This window comes from Panthera onca, chromosome B4, assembly GCF_046562875.1.
Source record: "Panthera onca isolate mPanOnc1 chromosome B4, mPanOnc1 haplotype 2, whole genome shotgun sequence".
Taxonomy (NCBI): Eukaryota; Metazoa; Chordata; class Mammalia; order Carnivora; family Felidae; genus Panthera; species Panthera onca.
In genome coordinates, this window is record NC_138345.1 from 10,201,449 (window position 1) to 10,223,586 (window position 22,138).

At 44.7% G+C, this 22,138-nt stretch overlaps 1 protein-coding gene across 14 annotated transcripts in view; it reads left to right on the forward strand.

Moving 5' to 3' along the window:
• Positions 1 to 22,138, forward strand: part of CELF2 (CUGBP Elav-like family member 2) — an 844,193-nt gene that overhangs the window by 712,256 nt on the left and 109,799 nt on the right. For 11 of the 14 annotated variants that reach the window (XM_078450445.2, XM_078450438.2, XM_078450442.2 and 8 more), the window contains one exon: positions 15,087 to 15,169. The exons of 1 other annotated variant lie outside the window; for it this stretch is intronic. In XM_078450445.2, coding sequence (XP_078306571.1) covers positions 15,087 to 15,169 — 83 coding nt within the window. Of the gene's footprint in view, positions 3,142 to 12,310; positions 12,582 to 15,086; positions 15,170 to 22,138 lie in introns of those variants that run through there. 2 more of the 14 variants (XM_078450448.2, XM_078450447.2) reach the window with 2 other exon arrangements.

Genomic DNA, 22,138 nt, shown 5'->3' on the forward strand with positions numbered 1-22,138 from the left:
CTACGGTAGCCCCCGTTCTTCTCTGCTGTTGCAGGATAACCCCTAAATTACCCCCTTCCGCTTTCCAAACTGTCCCCACTGGGATAGATCTTCCAGTCACCCTAGATGTAGAGGAAGCTTCCTGGTACCCCTACAGTGCCATCCTACAGTAGAAGGAAGAAAAGCCGCTAATTTTTTCCATGAGCTCTATGTGCTCTGTAGACAGTATCTTGCTAAATGGATAGAACAAAATCTGTCTGACCCAACCAGTAGACCACACCTATCTCAGCTCAGACATTGGTCAACTAAACCAGAGTCCTTTCTCAGGAACGAACGGAGTGTTGCATGGACAGTTTTTATCTCAGGTTGCCCCAGTTGGAAAGGCTCGTAACACAAAATCTAAAAGGAAGCCATGCTGCTGTGGGGCGGGCAGATGGGAAGATGGCCCCAGGACAATCAATCAAGAAGTATTTAAAAAGTACCTGATGCCCGACACTGTGCTATGCCTTGTGAAGGGGACCGAGGAAATTCACGACATGTCCCCCCTGCCCTCCTAGAGCTTTGAGGGACCTCCGGTGGCATGATAATGCAGCCACACCTGAACTGTGATAAGAGACAGTTTATCAGGCGGTCAGTGATCTTATTCTCGTGTCTTTTCGTTGTAATGGTAACTCTCAAAATGCCGTCCAGCCCCTGGGATCCCCTTTTCCGGAGGTGCCTAAACACGCTCTGGACACATGTACCCTATTCTCTTCCTGACGTTTTCCTTCCTTTCCTCCCCTGATCCTGGGCGTTTAGAGTGCCCCCTCCTTGTATGCAGCCTAGTGTCTCTGTTGTTTTCCCTCCTCTGTTGTTGCTGAGATAAAGGGAAGTGATAAGTCTGTGGTTAAACTCCTTTGATAACAGTGAAACCCGGGCGTGCCCATTAGATGCAACAGGTTTTATTTCAAATAACAAACTGTTTTAGGGAATTTTTGCCTCTTGGGGAAGTGCCATCAAGTGTTCAGCTTGGCAGAAATATTGTCGTACCCTGAATAGGTAAGTCATCAAAATGATTCCATTAAAATTGATTGGCACTGTAGAGGCCACCAAAATGGGTGTTCACAAGACTCAAAGGCCATGCAAATGGGTGAACTTGGCTAGTTCCAAGTAATTACTTCAGAAAGCAAGACAACAAAATCAATTCCAAACCCTATTAAAGGGTGAATGGTCATCGCTTACCGAAGACGCCCACTCGTCCCCCTTCTACCCAGACACCGCAGGGAGCAGCGTGAGATTGTGACACGTGTATCGATGCTGCCTTCCGGTACCTTGGTTTCCTCTGGCGTAATGTTGGGCTGATGCCGTCTCGTCCCTCCCCTGTCTCTCTGGGCTTGGGGCTTTATGGAGGAACATGTCCAGTTTAAGGTGGTAATCTCTACCACTTACTAAGCACTCTGAGGTATAAGTCAAGAGCTGTGTTACACATTTTCATAAATTATCTTTTTAATACAGTAGCCCTGTGGTGTAGCTGCTGTTAACTCATCCCATTTTATAAATAAGCAGAGGTTTAAAGACATTTGTCAAACACCCAGTCAGTCTGAAAAATCTATTTAGGGGGGACTGTGTCCCTTCCTGGGAAGCTTTATGAATGAAGGACAGAAAAATCCGTGTCACTTTGAAAACTGACATAGTCTCTCTCTGCCGTGAGAACTCTGGGCCCAAGGATACTTGCCTTTTATCCCTGGAACATCAATTTATACTTGGCCACAAAAGCGCGTTTCTCCTCTGAGTTTCGCTGTTCGAGGCAATTTGTAAAAATATCTCCCTCCCTGATCTCCATGCACATGAAGGATGACTCAGTTGTCATGGGAGTGAGAGAGACAGTTATCATGGCCATAAATATCGGCTCTTCAGAGTCCTGTACCACAGGAAAAGCACTAAAATCAGTTCAAATCTTCACTTTAGCCGGCACGCAGTTTTATGCGTCTCCACTTCAATGTGACCATAAAGACCAGAGTAAGGCAGGAGATACGACTCTCCACATTCTGATTCCAGAAAAAACACCTGGGTTCTACCTCAGATTGAGACAAGTCCTCGCACAGGCCCGTGAAACGTTAGGATACGGCGATGTTGCAGATGAGTGCTGAACTGAGCCGCGCTTGATCTGACTCAGGCTAACGACAAGGGGCCTGTGCTCGAGGTGTCCGTGAGCGCACTTGAGGCAGGATCATGCAGCTGACGCTTGGGAGGCTGGTCTGGCCACAAAGCATCATGTAGCCCAGCGTGCTGAGTCAAGAATCCTAGGAAAACAGACATGATTTTAACTTACTCTCATTGCCACTAGGCTCCTAATTACAATGCCATCCTGTCCTCCAGAGAATGCATCCTACGAAATAAACTTATATTAGAAACCTCCTTTTAATGAGGTCTCTCAGTACTTTAGAACCTAAATCCTTTTTAATTGGATTCAAGCTAGAACTACCTTCTACCACATTTAACCCTGGGATGCCTTCCTCGTGTGAAGTTATCTCTGTTCGTTGGGCCCCGGGAGAAGGAACAGTTCCTGCCGTCCCCACGGCAGACTCACGGCGTCCCCACGGCGTCCCCACGGGGACCCATCGCTGCCTCAAAACTCTGAGGAGGCCTGCCCGGCCAGTCACACCGGTTTTAGGGAGACTACTCCCATGTGGCCTTCCAGTTGGCTTATCAGACTCAACCTAAAGTTATTTTTTTCTTACCTTCAGAGAAAAATTACAGTCCTCCTTCTAAGTCCAGAATTTGTCTTTTCAAAATGAAAATGCAACCAAATCTGCAGTTTGCCTCTTACCTTGCACCCCCAAGATCTAATGACATTCTCCCACAAAGGAGGCTGCTTGCTTGCTCCGCCCTGTCTGCCATGGCTCGTTGACAAGCACGTGCACCGAGGCATCTGGCCTTCCCTTGCCTAGCGTGGGAACGATCGCGAAACGGCTAAATGCAGTGATGGGCCTATCTGGGGGAAAGGTGACATTAAAATTCTTCAGATACCTTTGCAGCTGTTACACATTTGAAGTGGTCTAACACAAGTGGGTTTTTTTTTTCAGAGGCCCGGGGACAGGGAGAGAGAGCCGATTCCAGAAACTTTGCCCTTGATGTCTTTTCTGTCTCTGCAGTGCTCTTGCTGGGATTTACATAATAATGGTGAGGAAGCGTTGCAATGCACACAAAGCTGTGCACATTCCTCAGTTGTTTTCCCAAAAGGCTTAAAAATGCGGTAGATTTAATCTAGGTCAAAAAAAAAAAAAAAAAAAAAAAAGAACCCTCCATTTTCTTGGCCGAAGATTTAGAGAGTACTCCTAGGGGTACCAGGAGACAGATCCTCCAGGTGAGGTCCCCAGGACAGCAGGAGGCTGGGGGTGGCCTAGATCTTGTGGCCAATTAACAGAAGGTGGTCACGGTGGGTCAGGTGCAGGGTCTGAGGGCAGCGGGGCGGGGTTGTGCGGAGTGGGTGACATACGTTCTGTGTCCTCGGGTTGAACGGCCGGCTCGAGTTTGTTGTAGGGCAAGTAACCCTGCTGGGGACGTGAGTCACGCTTCTCGCTTCTCGGAGGAACGCAGCATCCGAGCCCCAGGCACCCGGCCATGCTTTGTCCCCGTTTTGTCCCTGAGGTTCCCGGGGGATTCCCTCAGGATTGCGCCTGGCGATCCAAGCGGTGGGGTCCCCCCCTCCCCCCCGAGAGCAGAATGGCAGCGGTGTCCCCCTGCTTCCTAGGTAATGGCCAGGTGGTAAGCCTTTTTTTTTTTTTTTTACATCAGGGCACCAGTTCACTCAAACTCCGTAAAGCAAAGCTGATTGGATGCGGTTCCGTTAAACGCTGATTGCTACAGGATGTGGCGTTTGCGCTGGGTAGCTAGGGAAGTCCCGCTCTTAGATAGACGGGGGTGAAAAGTTGGTCTCGGAAGGCTGGCTGAAGTTTCAGACAGAAGGTTTAGGTTATAAAAAGGTATTTCTGGCTCCGTGAAAGCGGGCTGCGGCAGTTCTGGGGGTCTCAGAGGAAGGCAGAGCCCGTCAGGTGGTTGACGGCATACCCTGGTGATCAGCGTGGACACCGCAGAGTGCGGTCAGTCCCCAGTGACTGAGATGGTTATGCCTTTGCTCTTAGCCCCTTGTGGGTAGTCTGTTAACTACCTCTGGGGGTGACGGAGAGGCAAGTTACTAGCATTAACTGGTTGTAAAGTTCCGTGAGGAGACGGTACCGAAGCCCAGAGAAAGCTGTGCCCCCTTAACGTCCTCTGATTTTTTTTCCCCTTAGTTTTGAGTTTAAAGCAGAAAAGGAGGGGAGTGCGAAACAAAACTCATGTCTTTTCTTGCAGGTCTTTCCCATAGCTACCTAATGTTTGCTTTGATGGCTGCTTTTTTTTTTTTATTTTAATTTTTTTCTTTAACGTTTATTCATTGCTGAGACACAGAGATGGAGCATGAGCGGGGGAGGGGCAGAGAGGGAGACACAGAATCCGAAGCGGGCTCCAGGCTCCGAGCTGTCAGCGCAGAGCCCGACGCGGGGCTCAAACTCACGGACCGTGAGATCATGACCTGAGCCGAAGTCAGACGCTTAACTGACAGAGCCACCCCGGCGCCCCATATTGCTGCTTTTTTTTATTCCTTTACTTCATGTCTCTCATTCTGTCCTTGCAGCCAGCCTGGTTCAACACCCACGTCCAGAAGAGCTTCCATAAGGAATTCGCACACAGGAGCACGTAAACGTGCTCAGCGAGGGGGCTGGGTTTTCAACGTAGCTGGTGAAATTAGAGCATTAATGGTTTGGTCCTATCTTGAGCTCCCCTAAAGCAAGCCAGATTTTGAGGCCTGAGAGGGAACAAACAGCTAGGACCTTGGAGGCCATGAGTTAACAATGTTGCATTTGATTGGGGACTTGTTTCTTGGTGGGTGGGCTTCTAGCTGAGGAAAGGGCTACATGCCTGCCTCTCCAGGGTACTGGTTCAAGTCTGCTTACGTTTGAAGAATGACATTCTGTCATTGTCTTTTTCCTCAAGATGCGAAATGTCAACCTTCCAGCCACAGGAAAATTACTTCTCTCTCTGTCTTTTTTTTTTAAGGTCATTGCTAAGTTTTAAAAATTTTAATTCAGGGGATTTTTGATGGGGCTTTTTGAACCTTTAACTGCTTTGTAGAAACTGAAAGTCGGGGGTCTTGGCAAAGGTGAGGCCAATGATTGAGAATCTAAACCTCCCGCATGTGGAACACTTACTTGAGCACAAAATGTACCACTTAGATCAACAACCTTTGGACTCTGAAAAAAAAGTATTAAATTCTCTCTATAGAAGCTAAAATTGAGGAAGAAAATAGATTACCCGGGGAATCAAGTATGGGGACTATGTCCTCTTTTGACTTAAACTGGATCGTGTGCTACCGACTTGACCAGAAGCCAAGATCCCAATTGAGGGGACTTGTGTAAAGCAGGCACCTGTTTTGCTTACAAATGTGTGTACAAAAGAGAGCTTCATTCACAGAAAGGGGGAAAAAAACATAGCGGGTTCACTGATTTAGCCTTCCAGGGCCTTCGGTCCCTTGATCTGGGGGCACCTCAGAATTCAAAGGCAGCCTTTAAAAGAGTTCTCAATTCACTACATGATGGCTTTGTCGATGTCCTGAATTCGAATATATCTTGAGCTAAATTTGTCTGCCAGAACTGTTAACTTTGTTTTTAAAAGAAATAAGTATAGTGTTCAGTCATCAGGTGATCATTCTCTAGTTGTCTTCAAGGGTTTATTTGCTTAGATTTGGAAAGATAAATTTTGTAAGTTTGATATGTTGAATGGCCTTGGAGGTGTGGACAACCCCTGCTCTTTACCCCACGGATGGAGTTCACGTGGGGAGACAGTTGTTCAGTGCACAACACCTTAAGCTCCACACATGAAATACTTTTATTTTATCAGCTTAGCCAGAGTTGTGGGAAATTACTTTTTTCCTTGCCTTCTTTCTTCCATCATGATGCTACTCTTCAGTAATAATAACAATATGAAAGAGTTATGTATTTCAGAAGATGTTCCACAATTTTCCATATTAAGATGTTACTAAAGAATAGCATCAAAAAAAGAATCAACAGTTAGGACTAGAACATTCCAGAAAGGCCCTTTCTCCCATTTATGAGAGTGCCTTTCAAGGAGCATTTTCCTCAGTCCAGGAGATTGGTGGCTCCAGGAGAGTCATGAGGGGCTTCTCAGAGGGCTGGCCCCTGTGCCATGGTGAGTGTAAATTGTGGGCCTGGGGTCTGAGACTTCAACCCTAGGGTTGACAAGTGACTATTTCAATAATTGAAGACCATTCAAGTCACTGACCTCCCATCTTTAAGCCTGGGTTCTATAGTAAAAACTGCCTTATCATCCATACTTTAGAGTAAAAGATAACGCTGCCTTTTTAAAATGGCATCTCTACAGCATTAACCCTTAGTCATTCCCCCTCATATGGAAAGGTTCAGAAAACTCAGAGGAAATTTCTTCAGTGAGTACGTTGTCGATTTTCCTAAGGGCAGAACTGGTTTTAAAATCTGGTTTTGGGGGCACCTGAGTGGCTCAGTTGGTTAAGCATCCAACTTTAGCTCAGGTCATGATCTCACAGTTTGTGAGTTTGAGCCCCACATTGGGCTCTGTCTGACAGCTCAGAGCCTGGAGCCTGCTTCGGATTCTGTGCTCCCCTCCCCCACTCACGTTTTCTCTCTCTCTCTCTCTCAAAAGTAAATAATTAAAAAAAATTTTTTTAATCTGGTTTTTGGTATCATTCCCCAAGGGCTGTGTCTACACTGCCCTCCACACTGAAGAATAGACATACAGTGCTGTTTCACTCAGGGCAAGCCATGATATAAAGTGGTTATGTCTACATAAGCAATGCATTTTTTTTTCCCCAGTGAGTATTATTACCAAGAGTTTCCAAGTAAAGATTTTCAAGAGAAACAGCTGTGGTTTGAAAAGATTTGTGATAATCCAGATGGTTTCTTTGAGGATAAATCTACTTGATCATTTAAAATTAAAATCTTTCAGTAGAGTTGAGTGTCTTTATGATTTTAAATACGCTACGTGTGTGTGTGTGTGTGTGTGTGTGTGTGTGTGTGTGTGTGTGTGTAGATACCATTGGCCTGTCTTGCTTGGGGCTTTATCTTTGGAAACAACAAAAACCTCCTCACAGTGTCTCAAATTATTCTGCAATTAAGCTGGCAATATACCTGAGGGAACTCTGGGTGACAGCAGAAACTATTTGTGAAGAGTTATAGACAGCAACTACTCTGTCTGGAGTATATGCACTTAGCCTCTGTGGGAATTGCCTCCCGCACCTTCCGAGACAAGATGCCTAATCATATTGCACAATTATAATGCTGATTGCGCATTGCTTCACACGTCGAACACATGCCATCAGATTGCTAGCCTTGTCAACTTGTGGGAATCGGGGTGGCCAAAGGCCCCTAGTTCCCTGACTCACTCCTTCGGGGCCCAGTGTCCACTTGGGGCTCACTGACCACCCACAGAGGCTCACCATGAGGTTTGCGCTGGTCACCCTTCATAGACGGCACTTGGCACCCCAAGATCTTTCTAGACCTTCTTGCCCATCAAAGCTAATCTTATGTTGCCTTCCTGGGAGCTTTCCTGGATGTTCCAAAGTGAAGCAGCAGAGTGAATTCCTCGGGAGATGTGAGTGGCCAGTGAGCTTTACTGCGTTACCCTTCCCCAAGATGTGCACAGACTCCTCAGCATCTCTTCACGATCAGTAGAGGAGTCCTCACTGGTGGACGTGTTAGGCTCTGTGTGGGCCTGACACGCTGGTATTTGGCTCTGGAACCTCTTCCCAAGTTTTACCACCGAACCTACTGGCAGCCGTGAATTTAAAAAGCTGTGGTGAGGAGCAATGGGGAGGTGTTGATAAATAGAGCCATGGAAAGTGGGTTATTATTTGGGGGGCGGGGGGGCTCTTAAATCCAGAGCTCTTAACTGATACAATGAATTGTCAAAAAGAAAAAAAAAAAAACCCTGTTACCATGGGACAACCATAAATTAATCTGTGGGGAGAACATCATGTTTATCTTTTCAAAATTTCTGCTACGGGCAGAGACCCCCTGAATGGGTGGATAAAGGTGGCGAGAGTTGTACAGTCCACGTGCGTGTGAGACTGTGTGAAATGGACAAGGAAGAAACGTGGGAAACAGCACAACTCAACGGCGTTGAGTAGAAACCGGAGGGCGGAGACGTGGCCAAAGCACCCGGCTCATCAAACTGCGTTAGTCTCTGCTAATCCCCCAGAGGCACCTGCCAGGTCACTTCCCATCTCTGAAACGGAACAGAACCGTCTTTGGTACCGCCACCGGTGGCAGGGAGAGAGGGGCATTCCAGAGTGATGCTGACCCCTGAGGGGTCGTCCGCCCTGGTGCCTGCCACAGCCGCTGACCATTGAAGGGCATCTGTGGCCGTTGTCGGTGTTTAACTGCCCACCTTACAAGGGTGTTTGAAAAAGAAACGGGCTAAAGGGGGGAGGTCCATCCCCCGAATCGGATTGCTAAGCCATCTGGTGCTGCAGCTGACCTGAAAATGAATCCAGTAAATTTCAGACCTGAGTTACAGCTGGCATAGGGAAATCTAAGAGACAGGTGGTTCCCTTAACAGCTGTACATCCAGTTAGGGTAGGCAAGAAAGAAAATTCCAACTCTGTTGAACCTTCATGGATTTCCTGGGATCTTTAGTAGCCCCCGGCCCTTTTGCCATGATAATGACCACATCGGGGCAAATAATCTATCTCTCCCTTCCTTGGTTGAAATAATCTGTGTGGGTCAATGCATCTAAGGTTTCAAGTGGGCATGTCAAGTGGTGGATGGAGGAAAAAAGACTATGGTTGTTAGCCAGGAGGGTACTCCCAGAAATGAGAGTCTTTCAAGCACGTTTCTACTCTGGATTAATACAGACTAGTGTCTCTTGAGGGGAATAACCACACATTGCTGTATCTAAGGTGGCTACTTAAATTTGTAGTTCCACATACCATAAATTTTAAGATAACTTTAATCAAACACTGTTTTTATTCAGTGAATTAGTATGCATGCTGAATGAAGTGCAAGCAAAGAATAATTTGGACTTAAAAAAAAATGTGTTGTGAATGGAACACTTCGGCTATATAGCCGTGTTGTTTTGAGAAGGAGTTGAGGCAGACCTGGTTTTTATTCACTGATTGAGAGGTAATGAAACTAACTAAGGTACAGAGGAAGTAAGATGTTTCTGTCTAAGTCACTCAGGAACCCAAATGTGTGAAACCAAAAGTAGAATCTTGGGGTGATATTCCCAATCCTAATGTCTTCCCCCCGGAACCCCCACGATTGTGCAAATTGTTCATTGCATGCGGGTGCCCAGCTGAGACCACAGGTAGAGGCAGAAATTCAGCCCGGACCCCGCTCACCAAGCCTTGGGCCATGGCAAGGGGCTATGCCCATCTGGAGATGGGACACCTTTTCCCAAGATGCCAAGTCTGTTAGTGGAGTCTGAGGGGCCTGCGCTGTTGGGTTGGGGTCGGGAAACATCACCATGTTAGCCAGAATATTCTTCTGTGCGTTACAACGAGAAGCATAGCTTATCTTGGCGTAATCTCTAAAAACTCTTGTCTAAACGGATATAGAGTCAGGGAGGCGAGAGCTATGCACAATTTGAAGGGGGTCTGTTGAGGTGACCCTGATTTCACCGTAGCAGTTGTACAGGCAGAGTGGGCCCTGGGTGAGACTGGAAAGTGTTTGAGATCTGGGGTATCTTCCCATCTCCCCTTTTGGACATGAGGCTCCTTTCCCCATTCCTCTCCCCTCTGTCTCCCCATGCCGCATCACTCTGACATCAGCTTCAGACTTGCCCTTTCTACACACACAGTGACACCCACACCCACAAACACCTTGTGCTCACTAAGAACGTCGTTCAAAAGGAAAGCGCTTTAACCAGATTCATACTAACATGTAAATAGCTGGGAACGATTAGATGTTTCCATCCCCAAGGGCAGCATTTTAATACTTAAGTAGGAAATGAACTGCACCTTCCTGGTGGATGTCAGGCAGTGAGAAGGCGTAGGGATTCTGTTGCAGGGTTAAAGGCAGGAGAGCTTTCTTTATTCCCAAGAGCATCGCGCATTGGTCTGAGCTCTTCCCGTTGTCCCCACACATGGGGTTCACTCACTTGGATCATCGTGCTTCTCGCTGCTTTCATCTTACTGTCTTCAGCTGTCTGTGTTCGGGGCCCCTGCCCTTCCACGGTCCCCGTGGGCCAGAATGAACTCCGTTCTCAGCTCTGAGCCTGGCCACGCTGGCCTGTGTTCCTCGGCTTGTGAATTGCCTTCTTTCCTGGCGAGACTTACAGCCTCACAGCTTCCACTCCACCCCTCAGTCTTTTTCCTAAGTGTCCCACTCCCAAAACCTGTCTGCTTGAGAGCATCAGACTCTGCCTCAGTTTTGAAGCTCTGGTGACCAAGGCTGAAGTCAGGGGCCTCCCCCATTGCCCCTTCTCCGGCAGCCAACGTTGTAAGCCCGTGAGACGGGGAGAGGGAGAGAGGGAGAGGGGGAGGCGTTACCGAGGTTCTCTTAGGAGCTTTCAGAAAGCAGAGGTTATGTCTCTCTGTGCTTTTCTTACTCTAGCAAGCCCAGTGAAGCATAGTTGGTATTTTTTTTTTTCTCTTTAGGGTGTTTATAGTGGGTTGCTGGAAGCTGGGATTTGACTTCCCTGTTTAAAGTTACTCCTGGAAACAGGAACCCTCTTGCACTGTTGGTGGGAATGCAAATTGGTGCAGCCGCTCTGGAAAGCAGTGTGGAGGTTCCTCAGAAAATTAAAAATAGACCTACCCTATGACCCAGCAATAGCACTGCTAGGAATTTATCCAAGGGATACAGGAGTACTGATGCATAGGGGCACCTGTACCCCAATGTTTATAGCGGCACTCTCAACAATAGCCAAATTATGGAAAGAGCCTAAATGTCCATCAACTGATGAATGGATAAAGAAATTGTGGTTTATATACACAATGGAATACTACGTGGCAATGAGAAAAAATGAAATATGGCCTTTTGTAGCAACATGGATGGAACTGGAGAGTGTGATGCTAAGTGAAATAAGCCATACAGAAAAAGACAGATACCATATGGTTTCACTCTTACGTGGATCCTGAGAAACATAACAGAAACCCATGGGGGAGGGGAAGGAAGAAAAAAAAAAAAAAAAAAAAAAAGTTAGAGTGGGAGAGAGCCAAAGCATAAGAGACTGTTAAAAACTGAGAACAAACTGAGGGTTGATGGGGGGTGGGAGGGAGGGCAGGGTAGGTGATGGGTATTGAGGAGGGCACCTTTTGGGATGAGCACTGGGTGTTGTATGGAAACCAATTTGACAGTAAATTTCATATATTAAAAAAAAAAAATAAAAAAAAAAAATACAATGTTGTATGAACACAAAAAATAAATAAATAAATAAATAAAGTTACTCCTGGATCCAGGGCGCCTGGATGGCTCAGTCGGTTAAGCATCTGACTTCCACTCAGTTCATGATCTCACCATTCATGAGTTTGAACCCCACGTCGGGCTCTGTGCTGACAGCTCAGAGCCTGGAGCCTGCTTCGGATTCTGTGTCTCTCTCTCTCTGCCCCTTCCCCCCTGCCCTGAAAAATAAACATTGAAAAAAAATTACAAAAAAAAGTTTACTCCTAGATCCTAAGCACATCCTATAGCTCATCTTGGGTTCACTTTATGCCACTGAAGCCACAGCCACTCATTAATTTGAAAAAGTTTTGTTAAAAAAAAAAAAAAAAATCTACCATCAGGTCACATAACTCTGGGCAAAGAAGTCAGAATAGCTGAAGCGAAAAGCATGCTAAAAATAAAAATGGTCAGTCTGTCCATCTGTGATTTTAATTTTTTTAATGTTTATTTTTGAGAGACAGAGAGACAGAGTGTGAGCTGGGGAGGGGCAGAGAGAGAGAGAGAGAGAAAGACACAGTATCTCAAGAGGCTCCAGGCTCTGAGCTGTCAGCACAGAGCCTGATGTGGGGCTCGAACTCACGGACCGCGAGATCATGACCTGAGCCGAAGTCGGCCGCTTAACCGACTGAGCCACCCAGGCACCCCTTTAATGTTTATTTTTGAGACAGAGAGAGACAGAGCATGAGCACGGGAGGGGCAGAGAGAGAGGGAGACACAAAATCTGAAGCAGGCTCCAGGCTCTGAGCTGTCAGCACAGAGCCTGATGTGGGGCTCGAACTCACAAGCTGTGAGATCATGGCCTGAGCCAAAGTCGGACACTTAACCGACTGAGCCACCCAGGCGCCCCTGTCTGTGATTCTTTCAAGAAACTGCATAATGTTCACTTTCTTCCATTGTGCCAATGAATGCCTACATTTTAGGAGTTCCTAATCCTTGGATGCATGTGGTATGAGTGCCGGGAAGCTATGATTGTTTTCTGCTTTCTCTAGAAGGTGAGGTTTTGTATATTTAATCTCAGTAGACTGAAACAAAATCAAATCTACAACAAGTTTCCAAATTTCTTTTCCGAACGAGGAGAAGCATCATAGATGTATTTAGGAAGGCTGAAGGAATGGAACTGCACTTTATTTTCCCCTACGTTTTTGAGTGAGTTTTCTTTTCAAATTTGTATTTAAATTCTAGCTAACATACAGTGCAATATTGGTTTCAGGAGTGGAATTCAGAGATTCATCCCTTACATACAACATGCAGTGCTCTCACAACAGGTGCCCTCCTTGATGCCCATCCCCCACCCACCTCCCCCCCATCAACCCTCAGTTTGTGCTTTTAAAGAGTCTGTAGTTAAGAGTCTCTTATGGTTTGTTTCCTCCTCTCTCTCTTTTATCCCCCTCCCATACATCCATCTGTTTTGCTCCTTAAATTCCACATGAGTGAAATCATATGGTGTTTGTCTTTCTCTGATTTATTTTGCTTAGCCTAATACACTCTAGCTCCGTCCACGTCATTGCAAATGGCGAGATCTCATTCTTTTTGACGGCTGAGTAATTTTCCGTTGTGTGCCACATCTTCTTTATCCATTCATCAGTTGATTTACCATCTAGGCTCTTGCTATAGCTTGACTATCGTTGACAATGCTGTTGTAAACATCAGGGTGCATGTGCCCCTTCAAATCTGTATTTTTGTCTCTTTGGGGTAAGTACCTAGTAGTGCAGTTGCCAGATCATAGGGTAGTTCTGTTTTTAACTTTTTGAGGAACCTCCTTACTGTTTTCCAGATTGGCTGCACCAGTCTGCATTTCCACCAACAGTGCAACAGAGTGCCCCTTTCTCTGCATCCTTGCTGACACCTGTTGTTTCTTGTGGTGTTAATTTTACCCCTTCTGACAGGTGTGAGGTGGTATCTCATTGTGGTTTTGATTTGTATTTCCCTGACGAGGAGTGATGTTCAGCATCTTTTCCTGTGTCTGTGAGCCATCTGGATGTCTTCTTTTGAAAATGTCTATTCATGTCTTCTGTCCATTTTGAATGAGGTTTTATTTTGAAAAACCAGAATGCCAATTTATGATTCTGCACTTCTGCTGGCTTATGATGCCAACCCCCTGTTCTCAGCTGTGCCATGTTTTCCAGCTCTTTGCCATACCCCCTTCACTCCCCAAAACAGAACCGAGGTCGATGCCTCAGTTACGCATTTCTTTCATGCTCCTTGCTCTGCTTGGTGTACGAGGACCTCTCAAAGCCCGCCCCAACTCTGTGGCTCCGTGCTTGAGGACCCTTCAGTACAGTCAGGCTGAAATATTTACAGTCTTCATGAGTGCATCTCCCCACTTTTTTTTCCTCCGTCCAGCTTACAAAGACAGCTCAGAGGCAGCATCTTTTTTCTTTCAATTTTTATTTTTTTTTTAACATAATTTATTGACAAACTGGTTTCCATACAGCACCCAGTGCTCATCCCAACGAGTGCCTTCCTCGATGCCCATCACCCACTTTCCTCTCTCCCCCACCCCCCATCCAACCTCAGTCCATTCTCCGTATCCAAGAGTCTCTTAGGGTTTGCCTCCCACCCTCTCTAACTTTTTTTTTCCTCTTCCCTCCCCCCTCCACCTGTGAGTGAAAACATACGGTATCTGTCTTTCTCTGACTTATTTCACTCAGCATAACACCTTCCAGTTCCATCCACGTTAAATTTTTAAAGATTTTGTCCACTCCCTTTTCCTGAGCCTAATTGTGCTAAGAAACTGTATGCTAATGAACAGATCCTTAACTGGTTTCTTTATCCGATTTAAGCAGCTACCTTAACCAGTATCTTTAGCTACAGGTTGGAGGTCAGCCATCCTTCAGAAGACAGAAGTGATGGTCTAAGGCTTCCACACCATTTTCTTTGGTAGAGGACATTGGTTAGGAAGAGGGGTTTTGCTGGCCTCTCCGGGGGGGCGGGGGGGGGGGCGGCATTTAGCCTGGACTCCCATCAGCTCTTGGAAATAAGGAATCAGAAGGTTGCCCATTGATGTGCTATAGCCGTATCTAACAATACATGGGACAGTGTGTCCAAACAGATGTTTGGAGACGTGACCACCGTCCTGTAACTAAATTTCCAAACTGGTTAAAATAGTCTTTCATTTTGGCCGACAAAAACTAAGTATCTCTCATATGGACCTTTGCATTATGATACCATGGTGTAGATAAGGAATAAAGCACTCTTTTAGCTTTTAAGAACCTTATAAGCCAGTGGTCTAAACTATTGGGTTTAAGAGAGTGTTTCAAAAGTGTGACGTTCTAGAATATCCCTTCAGGAAATTATAGTTGCTGTAAGTTTCTGCCTTTGTCACTGTGATTAAACACTTCTCCATCTGTACTCGCTACACACGCCCCATTAACACGTCACCCACCACTTCTGCCCTCATTCCTGAAGAGCTGTGTTCCAGGTAGTTGGTGCATAGAGTTATGAATTGATCTCCAACGTGGGTAAAGCTCATAAATGTGGTTTGGGTGAAAGGCATTGGTAAATGCTTTAGATGTTATTACTGTTCTCATGCACTTGATTATTTTTAAATTGTGCATCCTTTTAAGTAGATTATTTGTTCGCCGTAGTCTCCATTATATCTAAGCAAAGCACTCACAGAAATTTCTAAAACCTTTTCATTTCTCTCTGTAGGTTGTTGTTTCGTAACATTTTATACAAGAAAAGCTGCACTTGAGGCCCAGAATGCACTGCACAATATTAAAACTTTACCTGGGGTGAGTCGGTTTACTTTTGTACCAAAATCACTTTATTGCTTGAAAATGGTCCTTTCAACTGAAGGTTCTAGTGGCAAAAATGACTTTGGTCTTTTGAGGAGTGTGTGCTAACCCTTCTGTTCCCCTGCAGTAGCCAAAGCAGCTGGCCGACCCATAAAGGAGCATTGGCATTAATGCTGATGGAAAGAGTTCTCAAATAGTATGTCCCCTGGTTAGAAAATCAGAGTGACCCCACTGCGCAGCAGCGGCTGCCAAAGAGTATTGGGTGGGCTGAGATTTTAAAAGGGGAAAAAAAAAACCCCGATACACACGACAGAAGCAGATGGAAAAGGAAAAGCTTTTACTCACCAGGAACCCCTTTTGAAATTTAGTCTTAGATTTTCCTTTGAAAGGGCAAAATGTACCCTGTATGGCCATAATATTAAACCTCCTCATGGTTTCTCAATAGTCAGTGGCGGTTAACAACAAAGTCAATGTTTTAATGCCTAATTTGTGACTTCGTGTTGATAGAGAACGGAAAATACAAAGCTTCACAATTTTTTGCCATTTCCTTCCTGGTAATATTGGACGATTAGTACAATTGACAAGAAACGAACTGATGTTGTGTTTAGCTGCTTCATCAGAATACATTATTTCTGGGGTTTCATGGCAGTGTTATTTATTGCATGCTGGTATAAAGTTCCTGGGCTGTTTGGTGTTTTCCCAACTGACCCAAATATCAGTTATGAGTTCATTCAATGTCATGACAATGTGCGTTGGTTATAATGAAGAAGGTGTGGTGAGCAGAACAATGATTTTATTGAACTCTGTTTTGATCAAAAGAAAAGAAAGATAACCCAGTGTCCCCGATGTTTCCAGGGCATAATTCTAGCTGTCGTTTTGTTGTCTCTGTAGACACACACGAACACACAAGCTCACACACACGCATTTGCTTAGCTACCTTAGATCCATTGAAAATTTCATGGGATTTGTCACGGCAAGATACTCAAGAAAAAGTTTTCAAAACATTAGTCACCCGAAAGTACTAAATTATGAACCCTGGTCTTCAGTCACACCACTGTGGCTTCTCCCTTTTCCTTAGAGCAAATCAAATAGTGGAAGATTCAAAAAAGCAAGCATGTGATACCAGAATTCTCTGTCCCGGTTTCACGACTTCTTCCTCAAACCCTTTAAGTGGTTTTATTTAGTAAGGCAGCTTTTAGTACATTTCAGTGCTTTGCTCCATGACTTTTAAGTATTATTTTAAAAAAAAAAAATCTTTTTAAATGTTTATTTTTGAGAGAGAGGGAAATAGCATGAGGGAGACAGAATCCAAAGCAGGCTCCAGGCTCTGAGCTGTCAAGCCCGTGAACGGCGAGATCATGACCTGAGCTTGAAGTCAGACACTCAACCAACTGAGCCACCCAGGCACCCCTAAGTATTATTTGAAATAATTTTATTATTTAAGTATTTATTTTGCTTATAAATGGAAATATTTTCTCCAATGGAAATTCTAGGAGGTTACAGTGTTTGGTCACATTTTCAAATGAAGCAACCAAGGCAAATATTTATTAAATTTTTTTTTTTTTTAAGTTTATTTATTTTTGAGACAGAGAGAGACAGAGCATGAATGGGGGAGGGTCAGAGAGAGTGGGAGACACAGAATCAGAAGCAGGCTCCAGGCTCTGAGCCATCAGCCCAGAGCCCGATGCGGGGCTCGAACTCACGGACCGCGAGATCGTGACCTGAGCCGAAGTCGGACGCTCAACCGACTGAGCCACCCAGGCGCCCCAACCAAGGCAAATATTGACTGGTTCGGCCAACTGTAGGATATTCTTGTTTAAATTTCTCAGTCTCCTGATCAAACCCAAAGGCTACTTTGTATTCCCACTTTTGAAAAGAAATACTTTACAGTAATCCGTACACAAAATCCGTTCTAGGTATGTTTAAAAAAAGTACTTGAGATGATGAATTTATTTAGCATTTAGGGTATATTGATGCCAAATCGCATTCTGTTTTAAACTAATGCAAAGCTTGGGTAATTTGAATTCATGTGCTCCACTGAAACTTGAACAGCTACCTGTATGCCATCCTTACGGGTGAAGACACTCTCAAGAAACCCAGAGTCAATATGATGAGTGAGCCATGTTGAAAAACATACGAGGGACTAAGTCTGCCTCTGTTGGGGACATCTTATCCTGACCCTTTCTTAGCAAACAAGTAGCATCTTCCGTATTAAAAAAAAAAAATTTGGTGCATCTATCTGTTTTTCTCTTCTTAAAAATTCTACATGCAAAAGTCGCGAATGGTGATGCTGGAGATATGTTATTAAGGGCAAGAACTCTGGAGTTGGAAAAGATGGTTTGGGGATTGTTTTGGTTTTCTTTAATCCAGTTCAGTTTCATTTGCCCAATGACTTCGGGCAGGTTAAGTGGAAATTTTGAGAAGACAGGTCTGATTTGTAGGCTGATAGCCTTCACAGTGCACACACTGTAGCTACATTTGACGCTTCAAATTAGGTAACTGGGAACAGGGTTTCACATCTTGCATTTATGTATACCTTTATCTGATAAACATCACCCTGAACAGCTATAGGCAAAACCTGAAAGTAGTTTCCTTTCAGCTGTGAGCTTTTGGTGGACAGGAGGCAGGGGGACCAGACATGAAAGATTAATGCTTATTTTAGGGGAAAAAATATTACAGGGTGCCTTGCTGTTTGATTACAAGCCTTGGAATTAGTCAACATTTCCATAATTCTAAACCAATATACACCTGTTTTCCCACTGTGATGTGAAGGCACAACTTAATTTAACAGAAACCCTGCTGTGCTAAATCTCTCATTAAATACCAAGTGAGTTCGGTAATTTAAAGTTGTAGCACTACTATTTTAACTGGTTGCCTTCATATTATGAAATTAATAAGAAATTAATGATGCACTTTGCCATATGCCTTCAATTTCTCTCTGAATAAAAATAAAAGGGATAAAGAAAAATGCATCACCAGCTGACACTTTAAAGCTTTTCTGGTTGTAATCATTTTTCCTGCGGATAAAGTCCATTAAAAAGGCACTTGATGCCTTTTTTTTTTTTCTAAAGTATCCAAAACTTTCAATTGAAAACAAGATCAAATAGCACTGAGGCTTCCGCGCCCCCCCACCCCTCCTGTTTCATTTTTTTCTGCAGTTGATGTTATGTATCATAGGGAACTTTTATCATGCAACCAAACTTGATTGATATTTAGGGACCATATTTGGGTCTTGAGAGAAACAAATAACTCAGTATGGCAGAGGACAAAGTGCTGATGGGACCATCTGTTATTGAGTTGAATGTGTTTGCTCTTAGATTTCTATTGGAAGGCACCCTTCCTTCGTGCCGTGTACAGGTCATAGAGACCTTTTCCATAGAGGACGGGTGATGAGGTAAAGGACCAGGGTCTTACTCAACAGTGCAGAGTCACTGAGGACACATTTTTCACGCCATGTGACTAAGGAAGAAATGCTCGTCATAAACCTAGAAATACAGTATTGGGAATAGGGAGCAAATTCAACAGCTCAGCACAGGGAGGAGCAAAGACTGAGCCTCTGGATGGCATTTCCCTGGCGTGACCAGCTCTCCTCTAGAAACGGAGGCTTGACGCTTAGGCAGCAGATCACATCTCAGGCACGCTGCCTTATTTATTCCTGACATCTCATTAGATTAACAAAACACTAATAATTATTGAGTGCCTACTGTATGCAGTAAGCTGCGGGCACTAAGCTGTGGCATTTCATGCCTGCATGCCTGTCTGCCAGCCCTTGAGATGCCTAGTGAGTAAGACTTCCATCACCTGAAAAGAAAACCTTCCGTGTGTCTGCACAGGCAGAGCTTCTTGGGGAACCTTTGTGTTTCCTGCAGAACTGTTAGCCTGACTTTTTCTACAGCTGAGCCATTGGTGTTCCCGGACAGATTTTGGTTGCCTCTGCCTTGACAAGTTTGGCACGTCGGGTTAACACATAGCTTCTTTTGTTTAGGATGGCACAACCTAACTGGTAGAATTAGTCAATAGAAATGTCATCGTCTGCCCTTGTATTGCCCAGAGAGAAAAATCCTTGTAGAGGCAACTTGAGAGATTCATTTTGTGTTCACTGACCTAATTTAGCTTAATTAAAAAATAAAGCAAAGACCTTAATCGAAACACAGAAAAACTACCACGATCTTTTCAATAATCACATGTCCAGGACCAAACATCCCCATGCCAGTGACAGCACTGGGCCTTACGTTGTTCTTTTCTCAAGGTCTTAAAACATATTGTCTCTCTCAGTAATGCTTTCTGATTGAAAACCTACAGCAGTATCGTTAGGGCATTCACTGTATAAATTAATTTAATTAAGGATGTAATAACAGAGAGGAATACAGTTTTGGAAAAGCTCTTAAATTTTAACAGCAAGGAGGAATCAGAATCTAAATGTCTTGTAAAATATTAATTGCAAATTTCTTCCAGACATTTTCTCTGCCTATGCCTTCCTCCTTCCTTTCTTTTTAGAATCACTACCAGTTTTATTAAATGCAGTCTATATTAAGGTGTTACTGCCCTAAGAGAACATTTGTTGAGAGCATTCCATTTCAGCGGTGGCTTACCGAAAGGTGTTTTATAAGAACACTTGGAGTGTGAGCGAGGGCTCCACGTAGATTGGAGGTATAAAAACAAATGAAGCTGATCCAGTAGGAAGGAGCTGTGAATAAAACTGCCTCTTGGGACGGGTGTGTTCACCCACATGAAGTGAATGAGCCCCTTCTTGGCTTCCCTGGAAGGGATCATTTACCTACGCGGGCAGGCACTCTCCTTCCTGCCAGGCGGCCTTCCACACAATTCTCCATAGAATTGTCCCCCTGTGTCCTTTAAGAGCAGAATGCTGGGGTTTAATATTCTTCCAGCAGAACAGCTTGGCTCTCACTGGGACCAAATTCAATTTGCCCATTGTAATGCATTTTTGAGGTACTCATTTTCTTTGAACCACCTCTTCTAATTATTAATATGTATTTAATGCCTTTGTGCTCAGAGCCATGATGATTATTTTATCATTACCATCATCGTCATTATTTCTGTCGTAAAATCCCTCCAACCCCATCTCATCATATCATGGAAATCGCGCCCCCCACCAAACCATCTCATTTGAATCCAAGCCTAACTAGACCAGGCTAGATAAAGTTTTGTCTCAGATGCCATTTATTTAGAACAGGAAGACACCGCCAAAATGTCTACATAAGCAGAGTTAAGTCTTCAAAAGCATGTTATCAGGTAGAACAGAGCATTCATACACTCATTCATCAAATATCTACTGAAATTTTTTTAATTTTAAATGTTTTTATTTATTTTTGAGAGAGAGAAAGACAGAGTATGAGTGAGGAGGGGCAGAGAGAGAGGGACACACAGAATCCGAAGCAGGCTCCAGGCTCCGAGCCGTCAGCACAGAGCCTGATGCGGGGCTCAGATTCATGAACCGCAAGATCATGACCTGAGCTGAAGTCGGACACTTAACCGACTGAGCCACCCAGGTGCCCCAGTATTTACTGAATTTTTATTGTTTGCCAGGAACCGTTCTGGGTACCAGGGAATACAGTAGCAACCGTGCTGTTTATAACTGAATCACCCAAAAACAAAGCCAGCCACCATGCCTGTACTTGGTTAAGGTTTCATAACTAGCTCTTGGATATTTCATGCCCAGATGAGCTACTTTCATAAAGTGTTTCCCAAGGAGTCCACTTTTGTTCCCAAAAATGGCACCTTTGCCCACACGTCTTCCAAATACTCCAAAATAGAGGGTGAATGTAGATTTGCTGTGTTGTGCACTCCTGTGTGTGTGTGTGTGTGTGTGTGTGTGTGTGTGTGTGTGTGTGATAGAATTTGTATCCTCTACACAGACCCGTATGTATGTCTCTATATACTTAAGATGGGCATATATTCACACACATCCATATGTGAGTATTAATTCAGCCAAATAAAACCAGGAAGATATAGCTTAAAATCCCCCCCCCCCTTTTTTTTTGGCCTGCCAACATATTCTTAACTACTTTGCAGTCACCTTTCTTATATTGGGCTTCATGAACTGTGTAATTCTCATGTTTGTCTGTTTGTTGGTTTTTGCTTTGAATCGGGATCATGGCTAATTCATAGTGCATGTGCGAGGGTACTTGAGAACCACCATTTAATGGTGATAATCCCTGCCTTCCACCTTCTTAACAGAAGAGTAGGCGCCGAATGAGATAATGTATGTAAAGCTTTCTGAGCCCCTGAAGAAATGTGCTTAGAAGACATTGTTTCTACTTGACAGATTCTGTAGGTGTGAACTCTTCTGGGGTCGCAACCCAACATATAAAATGTGTGTGCTGTGGAGTGTGTAAATCGGGACATTTGGTGCGCATTCTTCAGATTTGCATTTGCGGGACTGGGCCTGGGCTGAAACGTTTGGCCTTCCAGGACTTTCCCAAAGCAACTATTCCCCTGAGAACACTACGTCCTGCCGAAATGAAAGCTAAACAAAAAGTGAGGACCTTTTTCTTTTTTTTTAAGCAGGCTTCATGCCCAGAGCAAAGCCCAACACGGAGCTTGAACTCACGACCCTGAGATCAAGACCTGAGCTGAGATCAGGAGTCAGATGCTTAACCGACTGAGTCACCCAGATGCCCCAGAACTTTTTTTTTTTTAAGATGACTTTGTAAGGGACTATGATGGAGAGCGCCATGTTGTGCCTAGAGGGCAGCTCCCCAGGGCTGTAGCCACCAACTGGAGCTAAGCCAGTGTGGAGGAGAAGCGCTCAAGCTGCAGAATCAGGCCCACATGGGATTCAGGCAGGCATGGCAGGGGTGCTGGGCTGCTCATTGCTTTGGGCCTGAGACAGAAAGTTGGAGGATGAGGGGCGCCTGGCTGGCTCAGTCGGTGAAGCATCCGACTCTTAATTTCGGTCATGATCTCATGGTTCATGAGTTCAAACCCTACGTCGGGCTGTGTGCT